Source organism: Pteropus vampyrus, unplaced genomic scaffold, assembly GCF_000151845.1.
Source record: "Pteropus vampyrus isolate Shadow unplaced genomic scaffold, Pvam_2.0 Scaffold397, whole genome shotgun sequence".
Lineage (NCBI taxonomy): Eukaryota > Metazoa > Chordata > Mammalia > Chiroptera > Pteropodidae > Pteropus > Pteropus vampyrus.
The window spans coordinates 551,251-571,606 of NW_011889178.1; the positions used below are offsets into that span (position 1 = coordinate 551,251).

Below are 20,356 nucleotides of genomic sequence, written 5' to 3' on the forward strand. Positions count from 1 at the left end.
ACCTGTGATACAAGGAGATGTATCTAAAGAATTTTATGCAGGATAAGCATTTCTGGAATTGTAACAAAATTAGTTTTGGGAGGGAGAACTAGTCTATTTTTATTCTTTGTGTGGAACACATGAGTATTTTAGTTGGACCTACAGACCAACCTCCTCACGACCCCCCTAACATACACACGTCTGCACAAATGGACACAGATACTTGATGTGCGTTTTTGTGATCCCTGGGTCAGTCACTCTAAGAGCGGCTGAAAGTAAAGAATCCTACACCTCTGGTGGCCTTGACCTGGACCAAGAGCATGATTTATGCCATTGTAGTTTTGTGATGTTTGGACAACGATCTAGTGAAAATTTTCTAAATATGATTTCAACATCATAAAATGAAATCTAATCTACTGGCATTTATAAAACACAATGCTTTTTAGCAGATACCAAAATTTGGCTTTCTAACTTCTCTTATTGACTTAATAACGTATGCAGCTAACACTAAAGTTATTAAAATATCTCAAATTTTCATGAGATTTTTCTATATTTCTTTCAAACTATCAATCTTTTTTCTACTTTAACTGAATGCCACGCTACTTAACAATTTTTCAAGTGCAGTAATATAAAATCGTGAAAGATATTTTCAACCCCTTTCAATTCCAAGTGCTCAGTTTTCTCTAGGTTGTTCTCTATGTTACATCAATATATTATCCAAAGACTTTAGACTCCATCCCTCTGGGTTAAAATGAAAAAAAAAAAAAAAAGGGAATATTTGTGTAATCTACAAGTTAACAACCCCTTTTATCAACAAATTCCTTGTGCATATACAGTCAAGGAATTCACTCTGGACAGAGTTCACTTTTGTTTCTAGACCAAGGTGCAAGTTACCCAATTTTTCTTTCTCTACCAGCAGGTCCTGCTCTCTGGAGGATTTCTGGGCTCTTTGAGTTTGACAATTTAAGTATCTTTTTAAAATTATGTCAAAGGTAAAAGATGGCTGACGTTAACAATCCAATAAAGTTTAGATTCCCTTTCCTTCTGAAGAAAAGACAGACTTCTTGCTGTAGTTGGATGGGCATATCTTTCTTGGGATGTATTCTCTCTTCAACTGTTCTAAACTCTTCCAACAAATATTTCATTTCTAAATGGTTTGGTATCATCAATGCATTTTAGAGAAATAATTTTAAAGAATAAAATGTCACACATCATTTGGCCATAACAACAAAGCGTAATTGTTATTTTTATTTGTTTTTATAATTTTCAATTCAAAACTAGTGTTGCATGCTCTAATTTTTAAAAGTGTAAATTTCATTTTTCTCTATTAAAGATTGAGATGATTATAGATTTAAAAATATATTTAACTGAGTGGGTGCCACAATTTAATTAATGAACTCCCTTGCTATAGGATATTTAAATTACTTCAAAGTTTTAGTTATAAAAACATTTCAAGAAATCATTTGTGTATATAGTTTTTTAGAAATTACATGTTTAAAATGAATTCTCAGTGGCCCAATTACTAGGTCAAGAAATGTGAATGTTCTGGTAACTTTTGATTTATATGAATGATTGCTTTCTAAGAAAAGGGACAGCACCAACCACAATGCCACCAGTAATGTGTGCCACCACAATTTCATCATAAAAAAACAAATTTTGGTAAATTTAGGTATAAAATTAACACTTTCTGGTTTATCCTTTAGTAAAATTGAGCTTCTGATGAAGTCAAACTTTCCCCTTTATTTGTTTGCCATTAATTCTTTTTATGAATTATCTCTTTGTGGACTTAGCTTATCAGTTGGATTCTAGATACTATTTGTAAATGTGACTGAATTCTCAAAGTGGGAAAGCCATAAAATCTTATCTGTAATATTTGATATAAATATTTCTCCACAATATTTGTCTTGTTAATTTTAGCTTTCCAGTAATTCTAAAATTTTATATAGTTAAATTCCTTGATTTTTTAAAAAAATTATTCTCTTTAGGCCTTCTTTAACTATTCTCCCACCTTTCACATTGAATGTTCACATGAGTGGGTAGCTTTCCAACATCTTCATTTCTTCTAGTTACCTTATCTTGCCATTGGGTTTGGTCATTTAATTTAGTGATTTCCTTCCACCTCCTTTGTTCTTCTTCAGTTACATACATACACACACATCTGCTATGAACAACAGAAAGAATCCGGAAATAAATCTGAACATGCCAGTAGTGCTTATGTGGAACTCTAGGACTGACTGGTTCTCGTGGGTCCACTGATAACTAAAATCAGCGTGCCCGGGTCTTTGCGGCTGCCTATCCTCCACCCCTCTCTGTCATCACTAATCTATTTCTCCAACCTCATGCCCTCCGTCAATAGTTGGTATGAACATACCAACTCGACCAACAAGCATCAACCCCTTCTTTCCTATATCCTTATTTCATGCCTCTCAGGCCCAGGTCTACCCTGCCTTTATCATTACAGAATAAAACGGTTTGTCTTTCAAGGAATTTGTCCATTTGTCAAATTTATTGGCATAAAGTTGTTTGGTATATTCTATTATCCCTGTTATATTTATAGAATCTATATTAATGTAACTTCTCTCCATTCCTGATATTATTAATTAGAGTCTTTTTTTCCTGATCAATTTAGCTACAATTTTATTAATTTTATTGGTCTTCTCAAAGAACCAACTTTTGGTTCCAATGATTTATTTTCTCTACTGTTTTCTATTTTACTGATTTCTACTTTGATTTTTATTATTTCTTTCCTTCTCCTTACTTTAGGTTTAATCCATTCTTCCTTTTAATTCCTTAAGATGGAAGCTAGGGTCACTGATGTGAGGTCCTTCTTTTCTAACATAGGTGTTTAGTGCTATAAATTTTCCCCAAAGTCCTGCTTTAAATGCATCCCACAAATTCTGATATGTTCAATTTTCATCCAGTGCAAAATGCTTTATAATTTGTTTTGATTTCATTTTTGATCCATGGCTTATTTAGAAGTAATTTAGTTTCCTAATATTTGGGGATTCTTCCAGAGATCTTTTTCATTCAATTCCACTGTGGTCTGAGAACATATTTCATATGACGTGAATCCTTTTAAATTTATTGAGACTTATTTTATGTCCTCAAATATGGTCCAATTTGGTAAGTGTTCCATATGTACCTGAGAAGAATGTCCTCTGCTGTCGAGTACAGTGTTCTGTAAATGTTAATCAAGTCAAGAAGGCTGGTAGTGTTGTTGAGGCCAACTCTGTCTTGGCCTAATGAAGGACTTCCTACATGTTCTGTCACTAATTGAAAGAGAGTGTCGAAACCTCTGACTATAATTGTGGGCTTGTCTATTTCCCTCTGGAGTTCTATCAGCTTTTTCTTTGCCTATTTTGAAGCTGTTATAAGACATGTACATGTTCGGCATTGTTATGCCCTCCTGATTAAATGATCTCTTCCTCATTATAAAAATGAACTTCCTTATCCCCAGGATTATTCTTTGCTCTCAAATCTGCCTTGTCTAAAACTTTCTTTTGACTACTACTAGCATGATATATCATTTTTCATCCTTCTAACCTATTTGTGTCTTTAGATTTAAAGTCTGTTTCTTTAAGTCAGCTTATAGTTAGGTCTTTTTTTTTTTTTTAACATAATCATATCATTCTTAACCCCTTAATTGAAGAATCTACATCATTTATATTTAGTTTGATTATTGATGGTTAGGTTTGAATCTATCACCTTGCTACTTGTTTTCTATTTGTGCCATCTATTCTTCCCTTTTTTCTTTTTCTGCTTTTTGATTGAATATTTTTGGTAATTCCATCTCACCTCATTTTTTGCCTTACTGGCTAACTCTATTATTTTAGCAGTTGCTTTAGGATTTATAGTACATCTTTACCTTATTACAGTCTATCTTCAGGTATTGTTATACCACTTCAAATATAAGAACCTTATAATAATGTATTTCCCTTTTCCCCCTGACTTTTATGCTATTGTTTTCATGCACTTTACTTTTACATGTCATAAACCTCACAATATTTTTGTTATTCTTTTTGTTTAAACAACTATCTGTTAAAGAGACTTAGATAATAAGAACTAAATCTTATATTTTACCCATTTAGTCACCATTTCTGGTACTTTTCACTCCTTTGTATAAATCCAGATTTCCATCTGGAATCTCTTTTTTCTGCCTGCCTGAAGGGCTTCCTTTAACATTTCTTATAATGCTGGTCTGCTAGTAATATAATAGATTCTTTTAGTTTTTAATATGTCTCAAAAGGTCTTTATCTTGACATTCTTTTTGAAAAATATTTTTGCTAGGTATAGGTTGATCATTTTTTCCCTCTTCACTACTTTCAAGATGCTTCTTCACTTCATTTGTGCATTGTTTCTAGTGAGAAATCTGATGTCTTATTTATCTTTTTTCCTCTGTAATATCTTTTATCTACTTTTAAGATTTCTTTCTTGGTATTGTTCAGGGTTTTATAGAGAAACAGGACCAATAGGATATGGGAGTATAAGCAGAAAGATATTTAAGGAATTGACTCCCACGATTATAGAGGCTGGCATTTCCAAAACTGTCAGGGTGGGCCAACAGGCTGTAGAACCAGAAAATTGCTGATGCTGCACTTCAAGCCTGAAGGCCAGTCTATGCAGAATTCCTTGTTGCTCAGGGGAAATCAGTCTTTGGTTCTACTCAGACCTTCAACTGATTGAATGAGACCCAACCACATTACATAGAGAGCAATCGGCTTTACTCAAAATCCACTGATTTAAATATTAATTGCATCCAAAAACACTCACAGAAACATCCAGAATAACGTTTGACCACATATTTGAGCTAGTAATAGTCCAACCAAGCTGACACATAAAATTAACCATCACATTCTTTTTCACCAGTTTTGAGCAATTTTATTATGACGTGCCTTGGTGTAGTTCTCTTCATGTCTCTTGTATCTGGGGTTCAGTGAGGTCTTGGGCCCAAGTTCATAGTTTTCTTCAAGTTTGAAAATGTTTCAACCATTATGTCTTCAATTTTTTTTTCTGTCCCTTTCTCTACCTTTCACCTTCATAGACTCTAGTTACCCTTATGATAGATGAATTAAAGTTGTCCCACAGTTCACTGATGTTCTTTGCATTTTCTCCTCTGTCTCTTTCTGTCTTGACTTTGGATAGCCTTCAAGGTTATTAATCTTTTCTTCTTCACTGTCCAATCTGCCACTAATCCTATCTGACACACATTTCATTTCAGATATTGTATCCTCTACCAGAAAATTGATATGTTTTTTTCTTTAATACTTTCCATAGCTCTATTTAACTTTATAAACAGATAGAATTGAGGCATAACAACAGTTTTAAGGTCTTTCTTTGCTAATTCTAATATCTGTGTCAGTTCCAACTGATTGATTATTCTCCTCATTATGAATCATGTTTTCCTGCTTCTTTGCATGCCTGGTAATTTTTGATTCAATGTCAGACATTGTGAACTTTACCTTGTTAAGTGCTGGAAAATTTTGTTTTCTGTAAACCTTACATAGCTTTGTTCAGGGAAGCATTAAAGTTACTACGAAACTAAGAGGTTAATCTTAATATGATTTATTAGGTGGGTCCAGAGCAGTGATTAGCTTAGTGCTAATTCCTGAGGCAACACTTCCCTGAATACTCTACCCAGTACCTCGTGAAATATTACTTTTTTTCCAGTCCAGCTAGTGGAAACAGGCAGAATTCTCAGCCCTGTGTGAACACCAGACACTTTTTCCCTCTAGCCCTTTCAGATGGAGTTTCCCACTAGCTTTGAGTAGTTCCCTCATGTGCATGCTAGATACTCAAGGAAGACCCTCTGCAGATCTCTAGGGTATTCTCTGGACAACTTTCTCCTCTTCTGTACTGTCCTATGAACTCTAGCTTTCGTGGTCTCTCCACTCTCAGCTTCATCTTGTCAATGCAAGGAGTCCACTGAACCCCGTCTCAGTCTCCACTGGAACTGTGCCGCAGCCTGGGAACTAACTCTCTTGGGGCAGTAAGTTGGGGTAATTGTTGGGCTTATCTCATTTGTTTCTTATCTCTCAAGAATCACTAACCCTTATTGCCTGATATTCTCTTTCTTGAAAACTGTTTCATGTGTTTCGTCTAGGGTTTTTTTTTTTTTTTTTTTTCTGGTTATTTCAGGTGGGAGGGCATACTAGTTCTAGTTATTCTCTCTCGACCAACACCAGAATCAGAAGTCCTCACTCATTCTTGCACTCGCTTGAGCATCTTCAGCATCTCCTCCTCTCCTGACCATCACCTTACACCTCTGTTGACTAGCATGCAGACATGGCACCCATCCTCATGAAAACAAGTTCTGTTAACATTGCTTTCTGTCTCTGTCTACCTTCTTGAAAGAGTAATCAATGTGCAATCTTAACCAAGGGGCAGAGGAGTGAAAAGGACAGTCTATATTCCCCTTTCCCTCTGCTTGCTCACCACCCCTTCATGCCTCTGGTTACTTTCTATTCTAACATTCTACTGAAACTGTTTTACCTTTGGTCATTAATGACCATATTGTCACCATATCCAATGGCCCTCTCTCAGATTTTAGACTTATGTTTATATTGTTGAACTTTGGTTCTTTTGACCTCTGGTTCACATGTGACTTATATAATACCATACGGAACTGCCTGGTTTAGACTCTTTTTCTAATGCAGATGTTAGAATGTAAGCTCCAAAGGGCAAGGATATTTGTCTGTTTTGTTCAGTGATACATCCTCACTGCCTAAATCAGTGGCAACCACATAACAGATATTTAATAAATGCAGAAAGAAAGAATGAAATACATCGGTGATTAGCACTCTTCTTCCCTCTCTCCCCCTATCATCCCTCAACCATCTCATCTAAATCCACAATTCAGTTATCTCTCAAATCTAGATCACTAACTACAGACTCTCTCTAGTCAGCTTGTTGTTTGGCATTTTGATCATTGTTGAAAGGCCTCAAAATCACCATGTCTAAAACTAAACTCATTATCTTTTATCTTAAAACTGCCTGTCATATTTTCTGTACTTTTTTATATTTCACTCAATCACCAGGCTAGAAACTTAAGTCATATTCAATTATTTTCTCTTTCTTTCCCCTCTATTACCCAATATGACTATGACTCTTCTAGGATCAATCATATCTCTTCTAACTCTCCATCCCCACAATAATTGTACCTGCTGGATCACCTCTCCATGTTACATACAGGTCTCTCTCAACAGCTCCTCCAGTCTCCAGCCTCAGGTCACCACACATCTACATCTCTGCATCCTGGGCCTCAACTCAGCAAGCCCACTAACTGGTTCTCTGAATGTACCCTATGATTTCTATGCTTACTCTCCTTATTCCTCTCTGCTTAGATACTATGTGTCATATGAGGCCCTATTCAAATGAGGCCTTCTTTCATTCCCCAGTTGAGAAATGACCACTCCCTCCTTTAACTTTTATATATATATATATATATATACCATGAAGTATATCACATTGTGTCTTAGCACCTTGCACATATTAAACATTCAATAAATGTTTAATATTACATTTATCATTAGAATATTTATATTCCTAACCCAGGTGAGAATTTGATGGCAGAGACCTCCAAATAGGCCTCCAAAAAGGCACTGTGCCTGGTTCAGAATAATGACAACTCATAGAAGCTTGATGTCCAAAATGTTAGCCAACTTAATATCTAATTCATCAGAAAATCAACTAGCACACAATGTTATGATTGGTTCCAGGAAAAGAAATACATATTGTTAAAACATTTAATAAAAGCAAATATAAAACATACTCTATTGCAATGTACAATAATTATAAAAATTAATTATTTACAGATTTTTTTTACACTTTAATCCCAAACTGTGCTTCTAGTAATGCTTCTTGTTTATATCTCTGGTAAGTTAAGAAGTCACTTTGTATTACTCTTACACATTTTGGGGGAAGTTATTGTGCTTTAAAACAATTATTAAGCTACTAAAGTTTGTATAATTACATAACACATTTCTCAAGAGATACAAATGAATTTACAAAAAAACAGCAAATACAAACTCCCATCAGAAATCCTAAGCTTCAGGCACCACTAAACCTCATTTGAAGACATGAACTGGCATCTGACTTCTGTCACTAGCTGCCTGACAACAGTCATGTCTCACTACCTTTGAGCCTCAGGTAATTTGAAGATAAAATACGTTAAAAGAATGAGGCTTACAAAAGTATAAATACTTTATGTAAAAACATTGATTTAATTTACCGTTGTCTGCTTATTTTACGCAACAAACATCTGTAACTATGCCCAAATCTTGTACCAGGCTCCAAATGCACAAAGCCAAATAATATACTCTAATCTGCCCTTGGGAGTGACACCCCAGGATGGCCAGACACACATGTCAACAGCAGTGCTGCAGGTACTAAATTGTAGAAATAGAGACAAGGTATAGGGGAGTGCTCGGTTCTCTGTCTGGGGGCAAAGGAAGGTAGTAATTGGGAATGATGTCATGTAAAGAGCTATGCTTGAACTCTCTCATCCTCTGTGTGGTCTCACCAGTCATCACAAATCCTTCACTATTTTCCTCACCCTTTAATCTAGCTATGTCTCTGTTTCTTTACGGGTCCATAGTTTCTTCTTTACAAATCTAAAATCTGAACAGCAATCAAAAATCTGTACTTTTTTCTTAACTTATTTGGTGGCAAAACCTGACCTGAACTGATGTAAGGTTCTTGGTCATCAATATTTTCCCTGTTTATTAGGAAATCCTAGTTAATAATCCCATCACCCACTCATCACCTAAGATAGGACTTGGGTCATCCTTGGCTTCTTTCTCTCTCTCACCCTCCAAACCCAACTGGCTAAGAAGCACTGTCAATTCTAGCCCTCAGAGAAGTATCCTACCTATTCCCTCCTCCCTTCCCTTTCTCCTTCTCATCACTGCCTTCGTCAATGGCTAACAGTGCGTCCCACAATTCAGCCTCCACATCACAGCTAGTGTGATCCTTCTCAAATGGATATTTTATCACAGTTTCCTTGCTTAAAATACCCTGACATCTCTGCACTATATATGGGAAAAGCGCAAACTCCTAGCATGGTGTAAAAGGATTGCCAAGGTTCAGTCACTGCCTATTTCTGGTGATTTGACTCCTGGCATTCTACTAACCATGCTTTGCAGCCACACAGAACTGTGCTTCCCAGTTAGTGCCAATCTATTCCAGGACCCTCGGCTTTCATACGAGCTTTCCCTCTGTCCCAACATCCTCTTTCTTTTTCCATCCTAACTCTTATTCTTGCATGTCTGCCAGGCCTATTATTTTTTTAAAATAAATTTATTTATTTAAATTAGTTTCAAGTATACAGTACATTGGTTACACATCTATAATGTTCATAAAACAATCCCCCCAATTGTTCCCTCCCTGCCCTGGCCCTCCACTTAGCCATCATATTAATGCTAACTGCATTCCCTCTTTCATGCTCCCCGTGCCCAACTATCAACTACTAATTCGTACTTTAACCCTTCACCCCATTCTCCTAGCCTGCCAATCCCCCTCCCCTCTGTCTGACACCAAATTGTCCACTATATTTGTGAATCTGTTTTTGATTAGTTTGTTCTTTTTGTTCCTTAGATACCACACATAAGTGAAATCATATGGTATCTATCTTTCTCTGTCTGACTTATTTCACTCAGCATAATAATCTCTAGGTCCATCCATGTCATCGCAAATGGTAGGATTTCATTTTTTTTAATGGCTGAGTAATATTCCATTGTATATATGAACCATAATTTCTTTATCCAATCGTCTGTTGATGGGCATTTAGGTTGCTTCCATATCATGGCTACTGTAAATTGTGTTGCCATGAATATTGGAGTACATAGGCTTATTTATCAAGATCCGACACAGAAAATTTCACTGTGCATCCTTCCCTTCCCCCACTCCAAGAAACTGATCACTCTTCCTCTTCCTCCTTTGTATATTTCTGGACATGAACTTAATGTCTATAGGGCCAGTAGATTGAGCCTCCTGGAATACTGCTTATTGCTTATTCTCCGTTCTTAACACTAGACCCAGGACATAGTAGGTGCTCAAAAAAAGACGGCTGAATGAACAATCATTCCAACTTTCCCAGACAATGTCTCACCCCTTGTCAGCTCCTCCTGTGACAGTCCTGTTCTTCATCTCCTACAGCTGTTCTTCCATTATGTTCTCTATACACTTCTTTCCTGCTTCATTGTCAAAAGACAAAGAGGAAGCACTTGGAAAGTGTCGAAAGCTCTAGTAGCACCAATGACTCTTTGGGCCAGATAATTTTTAGTGGTTGGTGGCTGTCCTGTGCCTTGTATGATATTTAGCAGCATCCCTGCTCTCTGCCCAACAGAAGTCAATAACAGCCTTCCCCAGCTGTGACAACCAAAATATCTTCAGACATTGCCAAGGGTCCCCCTGGGGAACAAAATCTCCCCTGTTTGAGGACCACTGCCTAGACTGACTTTTCTTGGTCATTTCAGGGAATAATATGGTTAACCTGACCAATGGTCTCTGCACCATCTCTGGATGAAATAGACTAACAGAAGCACTTAGCCACAAATGGAGGGAATGGAGGGGTGAGCATTACACAAATAGCAAAAGGAAAGAGACCATCTTGAGGGTGAGAAAGAGCAGGGGACAGGACTCTGTGAGTTACCCACCTGTGGTCGACACGACGTTGTCGGGGCTTTCGCTGCAGAGCTTTGACAACAGACTGGTCTTGCCGGAGCCCGTGAGGCCTATGCAAACCAGGTCATATTCTGGTCGTGCAGGTGGTGGTCCCTTGCAGCAGAGTGCTCTAAAACACTGCCAAGAGAGGGGGAAATGTGGCTCTTTTAAATAAGACCATGGACCCAAAGCTTAGCAACACTTTAAATAATTAAATATTACCAAGTGATTAAATAACCTATTACTTATTAGGAGGAAATGTAACTTTAGAGTGAAGAAACTGGAGGATGCCACCTTAACCAAGTGATCAAAGTTAATATTCCCAAGAATGACACAGATACGAACTTCATGGCCCTATTCCGCTGTGACAGGTGCACTGCGAGGGGCACAACATCATTATTATGCAGCTTTCCTGCCCAAAATGCACAACTTGGATCTACACATAAGGAAATCTACAAAACCACTGTGGGCAACATTCTGTAAGACAACTGGCCTGTTCTCTTCTAAAATGTCAGTGTCTCAAAAGTCAAATAAAGGCTGAAGAACTTTTCCTGGTTCAAGATGACTAAAGAGACAGGATAACAAAGTGCAATGCTTCCTGGATTGGATCCTGGATCAAGCTGGAAAAGAATGCCACAAACGACATTATTGGGACAATAGGCGAGAGCAGAATAGAGATTGCATATTAGATAACAGTATCAAATAAGGTTAAATTTCCTAAATTTAACCACTGCACTATGGTTATATAAAGAAAATCACTGTTCTGGGAAAAAACATACACACACACATACTTAAATATTTAGAGGTGAAGGATCTTGACACATGCAACTAACTGGTTAAGAAAAATTCGAAATCTCTCCATTACCATCTCTCCATCTCTATATGGCAGGAGTGTGATAAAGCAAACACAGTAAAATATTAGTGACTGGTAAAGCTGAATAAATGATCTATGTGAAAATTCCTTGTACTTGTCTTACTAATTCTGATATTATTTAAAAAGAAAAAAAAAAAGCTTTTAAAAATCATTAAGTAGAAATCCCTCTATAGAGCACTGCCATCTTGACCTTTGTTAAATTCCATTTCAGGTCAGTTGACCTCAGGGTACTATGAACTGTGAGTTTGTGCACTGCACAAACCTGTTTTCTCCACAAGAGTTAAAGACAAGGATGTGAGAAAGAATGGAAATCATTCATGTAGTTTTTGATCTTTCTACTTATTTGACACCCATTTATTCAGCTCATGGAGGCTGAAGCATTTAGGCCCCGAATGATTCTAGAGTGAAAGAGAGAGGGAGGCAGGGCGGCAGGCAGACCTACTGACTTCTGGGTCATCTGGAGAGCATGAGAGAAGAGACCTATAAAAAGCCTGTGCTAATTCTTCTTATTTAGATAAAATCTGAGTCCTAATTGGCTATCATACTCTCATAAATCAGGCTTATTTCACTCCCTCACTTTTCATATCTACTTAGTCAACAAGTCTGGTCCGTACAACCTCTGAAGTAACTCTAGAATCTGTCCAATTGTCTCCAGCCCAGGCCACCTTCACCTGAGCAACAATATTCCTCCGCTTTCTTGGCCTCTCTTTTCTCCGTGTGGCAGCCACTGTGATTGTTTATGAAACTGAGATCTTATCATATCTGCCTAATCCCCTTCAGGGACTTCCCACTACTCTTAGGTCCAAACCCTTATCATGGTCTATGGGGCGCACCATGATCTGCTCCACCAACCCATACCCCTCCAGCCTCGTCTCCCATCCCTCTCCCCCTCCCCCACACCCCCCACCTCCAGACACACTGACCCTCTCGTACCTCAAGGCACTCAACACGTGCTTCCCTCTTCCCCCAGCTTAGTGAACTCATCGGCTTTCAGGTCTCAGCTTAAGCATCCCCTTCTCAGGGCCCCTGCTCTGATCCTAAGAGCACGTTAGCAATTCGTGTCAAGCTCTCACAGCACATTTATGAATTCATCACGCAGACTATAACAGTTTCTTATTCATCCTCAGACTGTGGGAACCACATCTGTCCGTCTTCATCCCAGCATCCCCAGTGCTGAGCAGAGAACATGGCATAGAATGTATCCTCAATAAATAACTGAAAATAAATGACATTAAAGTTTTACCTAAGAAAAGAAAAAAGAAAATGTAAAGACTAGTAAAAAGCTTGATCTCTGCTCTCCCTGGGTGCCTCCAACAGTTCAATAGTGTTAAAATAAGAGAAACCTTGACTTTTTCATTTCGCTTCAATGCCAGAAGTTAGCCCAGTTCTCAAAAGAGTGGTTTTAATGTACACGAGCTCTTTTATTGCTACAATAGAGCTTCTTTTTGGCTTAGATTCACTTTTCCTCGGCTTTTGAGAGGTTCTGACTACTTCTGGCAAACAACTCAGTGATCATGAAATCGATATTCTTCACAAATTTTATTAAACTCTAGTCACATTCCCTCTCAGTCTTTTCGAACCCGAGGAGTCCTAATTATTTGTCTGCCTTCATATAGCCACTCCTCCCACCACATCTTAGTTGCTCTTCTTTGGCCTTACTCAAGTTCCATTACGCCTTCTCCTACAAGACTGACAACTACGACTATAAACAACATTGTAGATAAAACACATCACATCCTGGATTTGTATGAGGCCTGGCTGATACCGATTTTTTACAAACATTTTCTTATTCATGAAAAAGACCTGAGAAGAGTTAGCTAGCTGTATGTTGTGCTTGCATGCATGTATGTATGATGTATGCATTCCCTCAAAGAGGACCACTCAAAGAGGAAGGCAGCAGAGTCATAGATGCAGAGGAGGCAGGAGAGATGCCATGTAAGTAGAGTCAGAGGTTTAGTGCGTGAAAAGGTTTCATCCGCCATTGATGGCATTGAGAGGAGAAAGAGTTTCACAAGCCACAGGATGCAGGTGGCATCTAGAAATAAGAATAACCCTTGGCCAACAGCCCACAAAAAAATCAGGGACCTCAGTCCCACAATCGATTGGCATTGAATTCTGTAAAGGACATAAAGGAGCTTGGAAATAGATTGTCCCTAGAGTTTCCAGAAGGAACAGAGACCTGCTGACACATTTAATTGTGAGACTTGGAACTGAGAAACCTCTCAAACTCTCTAGATTTTGAACCAACAGATTTCTGAAATAATAAATTTGTGATATTTTCCGCTGTTAAATGCATGGTGATCTTTTATGGCAACAGCAGAAAACTAAAACGGTATCCCATTCAACTCTCATGCCTCTTATATGTCCAATTAGGACAACGAACAGGAGAGGAGCAGACAAATTCAACTTCACTAAGTATCCGAAGACAGAAAATATGATGAACGTGAGATAAGAAATTGAACAGGTTAAATTATTTGAGAAGTCATCTGACAATATATATTTTAAAATCTTAAAATAATGACAATATTTAACAGTTGTTTTCTTTTTGGGAAATAATTTTAGAAAGAAAAAAATGCATATAGAAATTTTTATAACATGCTACTTACTTTGGAAAGCCCTGCCAGGTTCAGCTATGGCAGACAACACCACTAGTCACACAGTAGTTTCTCTTACTAGGTTGCTTTGATCTTTGTTGAGGCGGTGGGGTGGGGGGGTGAGGGGGAGACCCTATTCCTGCTCTGGTCTTCCCTATTCTTGCTCAGCTCTTCTGCCAGAATTCCCCCAGACTAACTCCTGGAGGGAGACTGGCCCAAATATCCTAGCACAAACTATCATAAATTTTTAAATACAAAATGAAATGGCAGGTGACTGATTACTACATTGCCCTGTTTAAATTATTCGTATACAAATACTACTCAACATTTTGCCCAAAAGTTCCAGAATTTCATCTTCATGTTCTTTTTTAAATCCAGAGTGTAAAAAATTGGCAGCCATCAATATCTATATCACCTGTTATTTTATTCTAGGCCATCGAAGTTACTTTTGACATAAAAGGCAATTTAGCAATGACATTCTGTTCCAATCTCTTATCTCCCTTATCTATGTTCTGTCCAGTGCTGTCTTCTCCACCCCCTGGCTCCAGTCATGTGGACATTAAAGGTAACTGACAACGACATCTCCCCTCTCCCCGCAACCTCTTGAATTGCGGGCTCTGTGTTTCCAACTGTTCTGGAAGATTCAAACTAAATCTGAACTTAAAAGCCTCCCTCCAAAAACCACAGAATATGGAAATAAGGTATTTGGGAACATTGAAAGCATAAAGGTTATATTGACAATTATTAAAAGTCAGAATCTTTGGTATAAATCACAGAATCTTTGAATACTTATTTGAAATAAATAAATCCTATGGTTACACAGGAACAGTGCCAGATTTTGAGCCAATAAAATAAGACTTTTAAGAATACGCTATTTCAAATGGGGGAATAATGTTCCTGTTTCTTAAGTCAGTTTCTAAAAACTGTATGGAGTTTTCACTTGTTTTTCAGTTTAAAACTTAATGAAGCTTTGGATCTCATAGTCAATTTACTGAAAACTACTCATTTTGGCCTCTAGACTATACTGTACCAAAGTTCATTGTGTCTGTCTCCTAAAGCAGCTCTTGCATTGTTAAGAGTAAGCCCCTTTCACTGCTGTACAATGCTGAACACAATGCCGTCGGCAGTCCTGACAGCAAGTGGCAAACTCAGGCTTCATTCCCAGGCCAGACACTAAGGCATTGTATAACTCTGTTCAGGCCCTATAAACCTAGCCATGCTTCAGTCTCCCCATGATTAACCAATAACGTTTTAACACTATCTGCTACTTCCTTTCTTCAGGAGGATATTGTGAGGTATCAGTCCAAAGCATTATGCTACAAGAAAGGCACCATACGGGTAAATGTTCATCATGAGGCTCATTTTCTTAAGGTATCTTAGGTGACAGTTAGCTTCCTTGGACAAGGGCCTGGCAGCCCACCATGTGGTCCAGACTGTGGCCTTTCCCTCCCACCAATCAACAGCAGTCTCCACATGCTCCAACCCATCCTATTCCAACCCAAGACACTAAATACACACAACTCTTGGCACTGACTTGCAGTAGAGAATAGAGAACAGGGTGAACCTGCGTTGTAACTAGTATACCTGGGGAGTGGGAGCAGGGCAGCAACCTAGGTCATGCTCTCTGCTGCCTAGACTGCTTCAGCTCACAGGCCTTTTCATATAGGGTTCGTTATGACTTGTTCTTCTCAAAAGAACACAGTGTATCTCTCCTATTATGTCAAGATGCAGGATGTCTCCCCCAGCATGCATCTACAAGCTTCTATGAATGTTGTATGTGAGGAAATGCTGTGCCAAGGTCTTAAGCGAGGGCAAGGACTGGAATCACCTGTAATAACTCTGTGTCCTAGACTCTGGACAAATCATACAATCATATAACCTTTAGTTGAAAGGTGGATTAGCTGAAAAGCAAAAGCAAGAACCTTAGGGATATGTGTTTAAAGGAGAGTGAACGCATGTATTAGGGCGAAAAAATAAGCAAAAGATTAAATTGCAAGGGTAAAATGAAGACTCGCATTTCAGTCTGGTGGCCTAGAACCAAGGTAAGATGGTGTTAAAATGTCTCCATTTCTGTTGGGGACAGTGCCAGGAGTTTGGTAGGTCTGACAGAGCAATGTACCCAGGAGGTACTCAGCGAAGAACTGCACAACAAATCGACGCTGCAAAGCACTAATTAAGCACTTAAGTGTGTACCTCAATTTCCTCTGCATCTCTACCTTAATAAGACGAGCAATCCTTCAAGTCACTCACCAGTCCCTCAAAGAGACTGAACACTTCAGCTTTGTGGGCCACCCTGTTCCTACGCACTCAGGAGGAAAGGCCTTTCCCTCTCTTTTCTGCTTCACGAATTCCTACTCGAAGTTCTGCTCAGGTGTCACCTCCTCTGGGAAGCCTTCTCCAGTTCCCTCGGAGAGAGCTCATCTTTTCTTCCACCGCTCGGTGTTTTGCACACATTTCTAGTACTGCGGTTAATACTATGCCACCTGTATTTTATATATATATAACTGTAAAAATTACTAGCTGATGGAATTATACACACTGATCCCAACACTTTTTCATCCTTGATCCTGACATTGGTTTTACATTTACTGAGCGTGGCCAGGCAGCAAAACAGGAAGCAGAGTTGTCATACAGCTTCACTGTTCTGGACAGTCTTGATCAAAATCCTCCTGCTCCGGCACTACCCACTGCATTGCCAGACACATGTCCCCGCCATCTCATGCCACTAGATCCCTAGCCTTTGGGGACGTGCCATTTGTTTCGATTGATGCTCTGTTTTTCATCATGAATACACGACTTTATTCTGAGCATAATTTCAATTTGATTGAAGTTCTGTATAGCTGCTGGAAAATTTTCTTCAGGAGGCTTTGGGGCTTCTGTGCAGCCATGCGGTCACTGCCCAAGCCCCACACTCTCCCGTCCTCATTTAAACATAGGTCACACCACACAAAAACCAGAGGTTTGCTGTGGCAGACAACCAGGTCGTTGTGTGGAGGCCTAGGTGGAGTCTGGCTCAGCACCCCATAAATACTTGTCAGTAATGAAAAGCAAGAGAAAATTCACCCATACTTGCGGTAAGTTTGATTTCAAAACCAAGAACAGATACCTGTACGTTCTGACCTTCACCAATTCTCACACTGAAAAAAAGTTTTTGAAAGGAAGTCAATTTCTGCGAGTGTTTTCTAATATTAAATATGGTCAACGAATAAAATATTAAGTCTGCAAATATCTAAAATTACACAATTAAAATATTTTCTGAATCTATAATAGCCAAATATGTATCTGTCTTTTTTGAAAATACAACCAAAATGTGTAACAGGACTTGTAAGAACCACTCAAACTCTGGAAAAGGCATGAGGAAGGATGGGTGTCCTAATAACTTAAAAATAAAACCAAAGGTAGCTAACATGAGTAAGCACCACCACAAGTGATTTGTGTGTCTTAATTCACTTACTACTTTGAACAACCCAATGAGGAAAGTACGATATTGATTTGAAGATAGGGAAACCGAGGCCCAAAGAAGTTAAATAACTTGCCTAAATGGATCCAGGATTTGAACACTGGCAGTCTGGCTCCAGAGCGGTCTTCTGAGCCATGGGGATGCTAAGCATCTATGTAACATCTGAGGGTGTGTCGTGTGGAGGAGACATTGGATGCGGTCTGCATAAGGGCAGCATACAGATATGAAAATACACCAGAGAGCGAGGAAGTGACAAAGCTGGGGCTCCAATCACTTGGAGGGCTGTTGGCCCCCAGAGCTGTTATTCACGTCCTCTCGGCCTTGGCACAGCCACGCCTGGAGCCAGGGATCACAGTACCAGAAGCCGGGGTTTCTGTTGTTTTGAGGGAGTGTGAGTGCATTGAGTCTGCCTGTGTAACTGAACAGACGCCTGGCAGAGGAAAGGGAAGATCCAAGCCCTGGTACTGTTTCCTTAGTTGCACCGTCAGGTTTACGGCTAAAATTCTTGTCACTGCAGGAAGATGGCCCTCACCTTTCTCCCAGTAGAGTTAGAGGACATGGGTTCCTGAATTAGAGAGTAAGGAAGGAAGAGAATGCACTGGCTGGGAGAGAACATAAGGGGATCCGGAAGTGCTGTTGGTTTCTTTTTCCCACTGTTGGCTTCTTTCATTTAACCCCCGCCTCTTTTTATTTTTTTGTCCTCTGGATAGGACAAAGCTTCTCTATTAAGGGAAACTCATGCTGGCTGCAGAGATTTCTGATTCTAGGCATGGTAGTAAGGGGGGAAAAAAAATCTCTAAAGGAGCAGTCCTCAAATTTTCCCCCTTAAAATATGTATATTTAAACTATACCTCAATAAACAAATAAAAAAGCAAGTTTTAAACACAAAATAAAATGTGTTGGAAGAAGAGTATGAAAGAAAATACATGAATAAACTGGGTTGCGTAGAAATATATATACGAAGAAGAAGATCTATAACGAACACACAATCTCTTGGCTAATCCTTTCTTTCCACTTGCAAGAAGAAAAGCGAGTTTCAAACATACCCTAATGTCTTGGACTAAACGGTGGGTCTTGCAAACAAGTAAAAAGAACAAAGTTCAAAATAATACCAACAGCAACAGAAATAATAAGCAAGACGATGGAGTGCTGTAAAAAGCCCTTGGTCACCAGGAAGACCCCAGCAGAAACTTCCCCACCTTACAAGTTCAATCCACTTTTTGAGGTGAAAAATCCTGTGGCCCTTTAAGACCCTAGTGGGAAAAACAATAAATTGTTTTTACAGAGGATGGGTCAAACCTTTCGGCCATGTGGGCTGCTCCGTGCTCACAGAAGAAGCCTTTGGCTCGGAATTGTCCCAAGGCTAAGGCTTCTGGCCAATACATCACACTGCCTCAGGACACTAAGTCTGTCTTTGCCTTACCCTTTGTATTTCTCAATCCACATTCCTTTTTGGGGTGAAATACTCCATTATTTCTGCTTTGTTCTGGGCTGTCTCCTGTCTCTGTCCCTATTAACTCGTGGCAACAAAAGAAACAAACAGAAGCAGGGGATTTCATGCTTAGCCGCTATAGACATTGGCCTCCCGGCTTTGCAGAGGGGCAGACATCTGAGACTTTGAATGGAAGAGAGTGCCGCTGTGCTGAACCAGACTAGGGGCCCACGTGGCTCCCAGTCTGTGCATCAGTCACCCTTGATCAGTGGCATTCATGAGTCCTGGTACACATATTTCCAGATGAACCAAAAGTGAGGTTTTAAAACTTAGGGCGTGTATCTGATAATTAGATTTAAAGAGACTCTAATCCAAGATTCTCACATATTCCTTGCTATACAAATCCCAGGACTTGTCGTATTGGAAACAGATCAAGGAAGTGAGATTTTCTTTTTAACTAAGAAACTCAAAAAGGAGGCTAAGTAAAAAATAAATCTCTTTCTTATTTTTAAGATGCAATTCTTCTCTTATAATGGCTAGATGGAATATCTAATTTTTAATACCAATTTTTGTAATAACAGAATTATCCAATAAAACCAGCAGTAAATTCCCCAAGCATGACTGTCTGTAATGAGAACCAAGCTTTACATGCATATTCATACACATTACACAAATCAGGGCTTCACCTGGTCAGTTTCAGACCATGTACTATTTTGTCCCTAATGAGCAAAGAAATACAAATTTAGCTGGAAACAAAAGAGAGATTAATACATTTTTTATTAAACCTCTTTTATGGTCACTATCTGAACGGAACATTTCTAAGCAGAAAGTAGGGCATAAAAATACATAAACACTTTTAATATTCCTCAACAAGGACATTTTTCTATATTTTGTACACTTAAGAGTCAGATAATGAAAATATTTAAAAAGAGCTAGGGTTCTCAAGTTGACTTTAAGGAGAGTTTAAGTATCATCTAAAAATGCCCAGGAAAGATCCCAAGAAAGCGGATTCTCTCTGCTCTTGGTGCTTTGGGAACTGGAGATGGGGAGCCCTATAACAGACAAGAGGAAAACAAAAAACTCACACTAAAATTGTTTCTCTTGCAGTTCCTAACAGTAGAAATCTTATCCCATATTGTTGGAAACAACAGAGTGTTCTGTCATTTAACAATCTGTAGGCTCCAAAAACATGGCGCTCAGTCCCACATAGTCTATCAGTCACCGATTCCTGTAAATCCATCCAACTTGGTCTCTACTAACTGCCTGTTCCTCTCCAGGCCTGGGGACTTCATCCAGAGCATCACCCACCATCTCCTGGATAACACACTGTCTAGTCTCCTAACTGGTGTCCGTACCTC

At 38.9% G+C, this 20,356-nt stretch overlaps 1 protein-coding gene across 3 annotated transcripts in view; it reads right to left on the reverse strand.

Annotated features, from left to right (window-relative positions):
* The window catches only part of ARL15 (ADP ribosylation factor like GTPase 15), a 386,031-nt gene that overhangs the window by 231,080 nt on the left and 134,595 nt on the right, over positions 1-20,356 (reverse strand). For all 3 annotated transcript variants that reach the window (XM_011380605.2, XM_023523614.1, XM_011380606.2), the window contains exon 2: positions 10,632-10,776. In XM_011380605.2, coding sequence (XP_011378907.1) covers positions 10,632-10,776 — 145 coding nt within the window. The remainder of the gene's footprint in view (positions 1-10,631; positions 10,777-20,356) is intronic.